This window comes from Pempheris klunzingeri, chromosome 9 (assembly GCF_042242105.1).
Source record: "Pempheris klunzingeri isolate RE-2024b chromosome 9, fPemKlu1.hap1, whole genome shotgun sequence".
NCBI classification, from domain to species: Eukaryota; Metazoa; Chordata; class Actinopteri; order Acropomatiformes; family Pempheridae; genus Pempheris; species Pempheris klunzingeri.
In genome coordinates, this window is record NC_092020.1 from 3,100,062 (window position 1) to 3,110,677 (window position 10,616).

Below are 10,616 nucleotides of genomic sequence, written 5' to 3' on the forward strand. Positions count from 1 at the left end.
AGTGCAGTCTTTTTCTGAAGCCCCGAGGACACACAGTGCGTTTTGGTGAGGAACAATAAATGCAAACAGAGCTGCATTTGTTTACGATGAACACTCGGCAGGATACCTTCAGTTCTCAGCTAAGAAGATAATGAAGTCAATGGAATACATTGGCTACTTTCTAGAGTTTTATTATCTGGTGTTGCCCAAATAAATTAAAAATACTAAGACTTAATGGCATCGGCAGTTGGTTGTGATTAGTTTATGAATCATTCTCTGCACTGTAATATGTATTATGAATAAACAGATAGCAGAAATAATGGCTTTCTCTGTGCTCGACAAAAAACTAGTGTTGCCCAAATGTTTCCTAACCTTTTTACTACTTAAGATAACATCGTACAAGGCCAGTGTTTACAAACCCTTTTAAGCCTTAATTAACCACTTACTTGCCAGTCAAATTAATTAAAATAGGTTACCTCTGTGCGCAGTAGGTAATGAATTCCTCCCTCCTTTGTGAGGGGCTGAAATGAGCCTGTGCCTCCAACACTTCCAGTCAAGTGTCACCAGTGTCTCTGAGGCTATTAAATTGTGGAGATTAAATTAGTGTGACCTTTTTCCATATTCTCAAATTTCTCACATCTGTTTGTGTGCCAGACAAGCTCGGAAAGGTCGTTAACTCTTAAAACTTGCAGTACAAAGCAGGAAGACATTACAAAGATGGCAACATTTTACTTTCACTTGACAGTATGGAGATGGATTAAAATAACATGCCATGGCTTTCACCGTTTCTTAAGGTTAACTGTTTCTCCCATCTTCTCCTCTGTCTTTTCCATATACTCAGCTGGACAGCGCCATGTCCCTCATTCAGGCTGCAAAGAACCTGATGAACACGGTGGTGTCCACCGTCAAGGCCTCCTACGTCGCATCGACCAAGTACCAGAAGAACAAAAACATGGAGGCCCTCAACATGCCAGCTATCTCCTGGAGGATGAAAGCTCCTGAAAAGAAGCCTCTAGTGAAGAGAGAGAAGCAGGACGACGGCCAAACCAACAGAGTCAAGAGGTCCTCGCACAAGAAGCACATAAACCCCGTGCAGGCTCTGAGCGAGTTCAAAGCCATGGATAGCATCTAGACTCCACTGTTGTTGATTCAACAGAACACAAAATATTGACCAATGAGTTTATACATAGATAGAGCTCGTCATTCTATCAAAAGATAAAGGTTTTATCACATTTGCGTCACCTTTCCGTTGACGGCTTGTCTGTTTGACCCATTATATTCCTACACTGCCTCATTTTATTCCATAAGTTCACATTTGCTCTAGACTGTAGCATTAACTGTCTCTTCTCTGGAAAATGCAGTTAGAGGGAAATCAACTGGACAAAGGCATTTTTTTATATATATATATTTCCCATTTTTTCTTTCATGTTTATGGGAGGAAGGGAAGTTGATTTCATAGATATAAGAACTAATTCCAAGAGGCTTGTGATAATTTTGTATTCTAACCAGTTTTATAGTAACACTGCGGGGTCTCTGATGTTTTCCACTATAATGTTCGGTTATGGCAAAATACCTTCTGTAGTGCAAATATCAACTATGCAAAATCTCAGCTGCCTTGTTTTAACTTGAGCAATAACTGTAGTTCATCTGGCTGTGCTGGGCTAACTGGTAAGATGTTAAGTGTGGTTTGGTTCAGCCTTCAGGAACCAAAGTCAATATATTCCCCTAGTGCCTGCATTTTTATAACTTTATACGTACTTTGTTATGCCACTATAAACAGTGCAAATACGTTTAAACTGACCGTAAACACTATTTTCAGTGCTGAATGACTAATGATTTGTTCCCCCTTTAACATTTGGACCAGTAAATGTGTTTAAATGTGTGTAATTTAAGCATCTCAACTTTTCGTTTCATGTTTATTTTCATGTTCACATCATGCAGCAAGCCAAAGGTGATTTCATCCCAGCCTTCTGCCTTGCTGCATAACTGGTACACGTGCCTGATCGGACACATAATGCCCACAGATCCACCCAGTTAAGTCAAACTTTGTAAATAAGCCTCGACTCACCAGAGTGTGGGATAAACCAGCGGGCTAAACAATGAGTAAGACTCTGTGTCGTTACCATAGAAAGCCGACAAGCTTCATTAACTGCCAATGAGACCAAACACCTCCACGATCTAAGAATGTGTCCAAATTGATGGATCAATATGTTTTCTCTCCACAGCTTAGAGGTAGATGAGGAAAGGAGGGGATTTCTCTGACTTTAAACTCTTGCTTATTGTTCGTGTTCCTTGTCCTTAAGCTTGAACACTAATCAAGGTTTTATGCCATGCACAGTCTTTATGAAAAAAAAAAAAAAAAAATACTAGGAACAAGTTGCCAGGTGTTGGAGCTTTAAAATGAAACAGACAGTTTTATTGTTTAGTTTTTTTTTACTTCAGGTAACAACAGTGGGAAGCAGTTGCTCCGTGCAGCTTGTTTTCCGGTCGTAAATGTTATTCTCCTGCATAGCGGTGCATTGGTGTACAGCGAGGCTTTCAAATCCTGCTGCTTTGGTTTTGGGGCTGAATCTTTGTTTTGCTCGTCTGACATCTGTGAACTAAAGCAGGACGGGCATGTATGGTTATTTGACAGGTGGATTATTTTTTATTATGTTTTACTGTTGAACCAAGCAGTCCATTTTTCCTCATAGTTCGTCTTTTGCTGTATTTGAGTTTGGATTTGAATCTCGAGTGATATCAAACTACTTTGCTGTGGATTTTTTGTTATTGAGAGCTGACTTATTAGTGCACAAGTTTCTTGTATTCCTGTGCCTGCTTTATATCTTAATAAACAATTAAACTGAAATCACTATTGTTGTTCCTTCTTTCTTGGCTGCACTTAAACCGTGACTTTTCCTTCTTTGCTTTATGTCGTTATACCACACTCCTGTTGTAGTAACAAGGTTTAGTAGTTGGAAAGAATCATTTTTGCTCTCAGGGGTAAAATTAGTTGTACCACACCCCCAAACATGCTGCTGTGCATAATTGAGGCATTATATCATGCACACATACATCCCTCCATGTAGTCTGCATTACTGACTGGAGGGCTATATACAGTGAGCTCTGGTAACTTCTGTAATTGGGCTGCCTAACTGTTGTGGGTTATTTTCTCTTAAAAGAAATAAATAAGTGCAGCTTTTAACATCAAACACACTCTAAAGTCTTCTGTTGGTGTTTCTTAAACAATAGCCTGTGAAGTAAACGCAGTTGGAGATCCAAGAAAGTACACGGTGTGAAGATAAATATATCTGTCTTCCTCAAAATAATCACACATCTGAGTCACCACCTGAGGAAGCAGGAAAGACAAATCCACTTTTTCATATTCATATTTTCACATACTCATTCAGGTGAGTTATGTGTCACTATGTTTTGGGGTTGGTGATGATGATTATTTGGGGTCTAAGCAGCGTCGCTTGCTGCTCCTCTGCTTACTAAAAGTAAAAAGTATTGCTAAAAATATTTGTAAATATAAAAATCTAAATAAATCCCCTGTACATACTGCTGAGCTGTTATATTATATATAATAGATAATATATATAAAGATGCAAAATCAATTAACACGTATAACACAGACATACTTTGGACACAAGATATCAAGTGTTTTCTCACACACACACCTGAGAAGAGCAGGTTGATGCTGCTCGCGGTCTGAATCTTTGATTTTCCACATGAAGTTGTGGCACTTGTCACATCCTGGCAGCGTTTGGGTATAAATTACTACACATGGCAGGTGGTTTGCACGTTCCATCCACTACTCGAGTACATAAATGAAATTCCTTCACCTCAAAGTGACCCTAATAATCAAGTTTATGTTTTTGCAATTATCTTGAAAATCACTTGGGCTCGAGTCAAAATTCTTTCATTTAAACCCTTTGAATCATCTGCACGTTTTATCCACTGGTCTGCTCTAAGAATGTCAGATTTTAATAATGTAATTTTTTTGAGTTAGTTAAGTAGACCCCTCACTCCACCTCATCTACATCCCACTTAAGCTTCCATTGTCTCAGATTTCCCAGGAAATAGGGCTGAAGAGTGAAGAGTGAGAAGACTGAGGCATCACCTGCGGGCGCGTCTTCATGATTGTTTTATCAGATCCGATGGAAGTACATTGCCACCAAGTATTACAAAGCCAGAGGTGGAAGGTAACAAACACACACAAAAACTAGTATGATCCAGTGAGAAGTGAGATATTGATTATAGACTCTCTTGACAATGAAAACTGGAGTCTTACCTTGGAGGTAAACGCCTTGACAAACAGGTCATTAGTTACTCCTGTCAAGTTGTGTAAGATCTCTACGACAGACTTGATCGTTGATGGCACCATTTTCCACATGGTTTAGGATTACGTAATGTCAGAGGTCTGTAGGGAAAATGTTACAAAATCCCTGGGTAACGCTATAGGTCATAACATCCCGTGTGACCCACTTTTGTGTGTTAAGCATTTTATATAACTCCATCAAATAATAACAACTGGATGTATAGCTGCAGAAAAACATAAAAGTGGGCAGTGACTTGGAAGGATGCTGGATGACCCGTCAAACATTGCTCCATAACTCTCCAGATGGGGTGACGAGGTAGAAGCGAACAGTCGGTAATGTGGAAATAGTCACAATTTTTTGGGAAGATGTTTGTTGGTTGTATATTTGTGACTAAAAAACTGCATTTATACAGTAAGGTATAAACATTTTCTTTACAAATGCAAGTTTAAAAAGGTGAAACCTCGCTTCATGTGCTTTTGTCACTAAATGGACTCTTATATTGTCTGTGTCATTCAGATTTTAAATCATATCAGTTATTTTTTTAGGCCATTTGTCCAAAATACTGTAAGTTTGCTGAGGCGTTAGTGAGCATGCGCAGTACCGACGTGTTTAATTGACTTGAGAAAAGCCGCCAAAAAAGATTTAAATGTTTTGTTTTCGAGACCTAAAAGTGTAAAGCAGCACGGAGGGGAGTTTCTGCAGCACCAGAGGCAACAGAGACGAGACAGAGCTGAATGAAACAAGTGAATTTAAACAAAAACGCTAAGCTAACACGCACCAGTTTCAGAGAAGCTAGCTAAACTTCCGGGCGGTCAGCTGAGGCCTGTCTGTCGCCCTGCTCCGCCTGTCTGTCGCTCTGTGGGGACATTACCTGCTAGTGCACTAATGGCTGGAAGGATGTTGTCCGAGATGGTTGAACACCTGCACCTGACACCGGTGAGTGAAGCTGCTGCGTTGGTTTGTACTTCCTACCTCCAGCATTGTTGTGCTCCTCTGTGTGTGTGTGTGTGTGTGTGTGTGTGTGTGTGTGTGTGTGTGTGTGTCAGACATCATGTGGTGTGCTGGTGCTTGATGTGGTTGTGCATATCCATTTCTGATCTGGAGTCTGTGCCCTCAGGAGTCCAGTTGCTCCTCCTTGTTCAGCAGCCTTGAAGCTTATCTGTAAATCTATTTGCTGCTGTGCAGTTTGCAGCCAACTTCAACCGGCGGCATCTGAATTAGGACTTATGTTCCTGTGAGTCTTTCAGCTTTTTACCGCTCAGCATTTGTCTACATGCAACTTGACTTGAAGCTGTGCACACACAACTTTTTTTTTTTTTAGATTGTAATGTTGGGACTCTTCTGAGGAAAGGATCCGAACGCTCCTCGCACCGCCACACAAAGTTGAAACTATCCTCCTCCACTCCAGAAATGTCACTGACACCAGGCCCTGGCAGATGAATCGGTATGTGGTACCATGCACACACTGTCGACTGGAGAAAGGAAGGAAGGGAAGGAAGGGAAGGAAAACTGCAGTGGAGTCAGCATGGGCCGCACATTTCTCAGTGGTATTTAGGCTTGTACCCTAAATTCATTGGTCCATAATGACCCTTTCAGTATTACCCATATTCATTATGGTGAATAGAATTTTAACATATTAATCGTCCTCCTCATTTCTGTGTAAAGTGGACCCTCACTGGCTTTTCCGAGTGGTTCGGAGTAAATCTGCTCCCTGCAGTGTTAATGTACCCGGGGTGGTTTGAATTAGTCCGCCCGCAGAAAGAAACAGTAACGTTGGACACTGTATAGGCCTCACACATCAGTTAATGGTAATAATAAATCTCCCAGGGATTTCAGCGAGTGCTTTGTGTTGATGGAGCATTTGACATGGGTTAGCGGAGTGCTGCAGTGCATGAAGGAAACAAAACAAACACAAAAACAAGTAAGTAACCTGGTCTGTCAAGAGCTGACACACTACTTTCCCCGTGACTATGCACAGGTACGCCCAGGGTAGCAAACTTCAGAAGACAATGAAAAGTGTTGGGACTGAACACGGTGCACAGTGTACAGGCAGTGATGCAGACAGCGGTTTGTAAAGCAAACAAACTCAGAGATGTGATTTCTGTCACAGTCAGAGACATTCATCGCTGGTGTGGGCCGCTTTATCCGCAGTGTATCTCTCCATAAAGTTAAGTTTTCTCCCCCTCAGGTCACAGTTGGGCTAATATGATTTTATTTTCCATCGCAATAACTTTTATCTTTTCACGCAGTACTGTTTACACACACACACACTTGGTATATTACACTTTGCAAGGAGAGTCCTTGTTTTATGGATTCTCTCGAGGGCCACAGGAAATGTTTAGAATAACTTTGAATTCCTTCGCAAACTGTTTCCTCTGAAGCGCTCCAGTGTTGCTGTGCCATTTCATGACAGCGTCAATCACAGTTACTGTCATGTTTACAATACAGGCTCATGCCAGATGACGTACTGTAAATCACATTTAAACATGTTAGCACTACCTTGGATCCCAGATGAATACAGCGCCGTGCTACATCTATTGAATCAGGGGGCTGGTGGTGGAGCTGTCCAGTCTGCTGTGGTGCTGATTACTGTTTGGGCAGATTAGCTTGTTTTCCTTTCTCAAATTCAGCATGAGTCAGAGTCGAACGCATGACTTGCCACAGCTGAAATGAACAGTCAGGTCAGTCAGTAGTCAGCTTAATTAACAGAGCTCAGATTAGGCCGCAACTATTTTCTTAATTAATTAATTGTTGAAGTGATTTTTTATGCACATAATGCCAAACAGTGACTGTTTTTGACTGGTCTGTCTGTCTGTCTGACTGACTTGTGAGTATTTGTTGGTTTTCTTTGTCTTGTATGAAACCAAACTTTAACTTTTAACTTCCATTTTTGGCTGAAGCCAAAAGTGCAATCAGAGATTCTGCCATACTGCTTATACCGTGGAAGTTAATATTGATATATATATATTATATTAATAATATCAATATTAATGGATAATGTCCCTCAGTGCATTAGGCCATTGTGGACAATGTTACAAAGCAATTAGCAGGACTATTGATTTTTTTTTTTATGTTTTCTTACTTTATTGTATTGTATATTTAATTGACTGGATTAGCCACAAACAGACATTCCTGTCTGACATTTTATCAATTTATAAACAGTTTCCCAGTTGATCCTTTGAGTTGATCCTTTGCAGAATTTACGATACATATTGATATTGTAATATAATATGACATACATTGCGATAGAGGATTTTGTCCAAATGGCCCACCCCCAAGCCGACCCCTAGCATGTGGAAGCCCGTCCATTATTCGAATCGGTTTTATAACAAGTGGACACATTTTCAGGCCTTTTTTTCCTAAAAATAGTTTAGTGCTTCATTTCTCCCGTCACAGCTGTTCAGGAAAAATCATGCTCTGTTAGGCAACACTTCCAGTCATGTTAGCAAAATGATATAGGAAACCCTATTAGTGTTAAAGTTGTCTAAGCCACGTCAAAATTGTATGCACAGTGGTATGTGGCGAGGCTTATAGATTCTAAACCTGGTTTAGCGTTTCACTGCTGTCACCTCATGTTTAAGCCAGAACCCACCGCAGTCTTTCCCAGGCGAACACATCTCTGTAAATATGGCTGGCCCGCAGAGACTACTCGAGTCTTGACAGATAATAAGAGGACAGGTTCCCCTCTGATGTGAAACAGGAGGCCTAAGTCTTGTGAGACCTCGTAGAGTAAAACAGTGCAGTGTGGCTGCATGTGGCATTTGAATGCAGATATGATGCAAAGGTGACAGCAGAGAACGGCCCCTCATGTCAAAACCTCCCTGCTGCTAGTTTCCTCTCATTTGTGTTTTGCTGTGTCACTCAAACTGCCGCCGTCGCATGACACGTTTGAATGAAGTTTTATCAATCACAGCGGTCAAGTGTGACAGTTTAATCAATAAGGTACGTTTTCCCGGAGATTACCATTATTTTAGAATTAGAGGATCCAGTCAGGGGAGGCGGGGGGGTGGAGGGAGTGCAGGCTGTCGAGGAGTGTGGTGGGATGGGCTTGTAGCTGTTGAGGTGTCTTCCACATAAATGCAGGAGTGGAGAGGCGTCTGAACCAAGTGAGACAGAATTGGCAATAAACACAGGCTGCTGGACTGACGATCTGTCAGTGCCAAGGTGGACGTCTCAGATAGATAGACTTGGCTCTGCAGGAGAATAAATGTTAAATATGACTGGTTGAAATGGCCACTGAACCACACCAGACAGAGTGCCATAATCCCAAATAAGGGAAAATGTCAGTAGCTGCACACAGTATCCAAGACTCCAGTGACTCCAGCAGCACACCCAGAGAGACTGTCATTTATTTTGGACTTTTAATGCTCTCCAGTGTCTCCAAACACACCAGAGCGTCTCGTTTATTTGCTGTGCTGAGCTACTTTGTAGTGGAATCATTTGACAGATGAAGGTTTCAGATGTACAATATCAAACCAAACGACATATTGGATCATAGTCTGTTTATGCAGATGAGCTACTTAACAGTCACAGCGCGGACAACGAAGAGTCTCCTCTCTATTTAACAAACACTAGAGGTAACCACGGCAGAGAAGTCACTTCGGAGTGATGTGTAATTCTGAAGGTCCTCCGTCAGTTCCCCTGACCTCACGAGTTTAACCTTTCCGGGCGTCATTAATAATGACATCTTCACATTAATAAGAAGTTTTTGCCAGGAGCAGTCTGGAGGAAAAAGGTTCCACAAGTCCCCTAAAGCCACAGCTGCAGGCAGAGAGCAGGGAGTTTGGGAGAACATTAATTACCTGAGGGCCAGAAGGAGAAATGGCAACTGTTGTAAGGTACTGAATTGTATATCGGCCTGCTTGTGTCAGGTTTATAGTAGCACAGTAACCCACTTATCATGCTAAATGGAAGTATTGTCCTTTGGGGGACTTCATTTTGCTTTTCTTCGTAGAAGTGTAATTAGTGATGAGGTATGGCGCTTTCAATCTCCTCAGCGTCCATCTTATAAAGTGTGAAATTCCTCCCCTGTTGGCTGGTCCGAGATTTTTATTGTGACTGCTGAGTCTTATGGCCAGTCTTTTTATGGGCATAAGTCTGCCAATAGCGAGCTATGTTCTCCCAGGACGAGAGGGACCTCAGCAGTACATGCAGCGCTGCCACTGAGCCTGTGGGGACTGGCTCTGGGTGGTAAACCACTGGCCAGAGTAATGGAGTGACATTAGAATTAGACTTCTAATGGTGTGTTTGAAAATTCATATTTGTGATGATTATGAAAACGAAACATTGATCCCAGGATGCAAATCGTGGATTAAAATAAATTACAGGTAATCTAGCCACAAAATCCGTTGCTTTTCCCGACCCACCACACACACACACACACACACACACACACGGTTGTCACACTGAGCATAATTTCATACCTTTCCCTTTTCATGGCTTCAGAGACCAGTTACATAAAGTCTATATCCTAAAGTCACCTCTTTCTAATGTGAGTGCAGGCCCAGGGCACTTATCCCCGGGTTGCAAGTCAGAAAACATTGAAGAGTTGGATGCTATGTAATCCAGTGAAATGGTGCCAGCATTAAGAAGAGCACTATCTTTTCATTTAAAGTCACTTTTATAATCAGCTCCCAAGGAATCACAAAAAAAAAAAGGGCAGTAAAAAGTAATAGAATCAGCCGCGGCACAGACATAAGTAATTATGTTAAAAACTCCTTTCACAACACAAGCTTGGAAAAAAAAGAGCTTAATACTGTAAGCCTCGCAGTGAGGGCTGCTGTCATTGTATTGCAAATAAATGGCCGTGGTGAACATGTGTGCGCTGTCCGGGACGATTTGTGTGATGTAATTAGATGTAAAATGCTTTTTAGCTGGCTCTTTAATTGACTTTTGGCCAGAGTGATTTGTGGCTATCAGGTTTTCCCTCGTGACACGGTGTTGTCTTCAGTCAAGGCCAGCGGATTATTTGCAAACACCTAAATCCAGTTTCTCATGCTGGACTCGTTCGATCAGCTCTTCAGCTCTCTCTTGTGTGGAAGTGATTTCTGTAACCCGAAGAGAGAACTGCTTTAAATACACTCTCAGTTGCCAGTTTATTAGGAACACACAGCTTAAACTAATGCAGCCAGCCCTGGTAAAAATCCTCCCTTTGTGAAAGTTATAATCAGTTTTAGCAAGGTGTGTACCTAATAACCTGGCGACTGAGTATACGGTCTTTACTCTAGGTGTTAAGATTCCCTCAATGATGCTCTAAGGTGCTTCACTTGAAATACATCCTGACAGCTTTTTAAACAGACCCAGATATTAAACATTCAGTTCAACACCTTTGCATAA

At 41.5% G+C, this 10,616-nt stretch overlaps 1 protein-coding gene across 2 annotated transcripts in view; it reads left to right on the top strand.

The window, feature by feature from the left end:
* Positions 1-2,819, top strand: part of ctnna1 (catenin (cadherin-associated protein), alpha 1) — a 79,356-nt gene extending 76,537 nt beyond the window's left edge. For both annotated transcript variants that reach the window (XM_070836458.1, XM_070836459.1), the window contains exon 18: positions 821-2,819. In XM_070836458.1, the coding sequence (XP_070692559.1) occupies positions 821-1,111 (291 nt within the window). In that variant the 3' untranslated portion in view covers positions 1,112-2,819. The remainder of the gene's footprint in view (positions 1-820) is intronic.
* Positions 2,820-10,616: the final 7,797 nt, after the last annotated feature.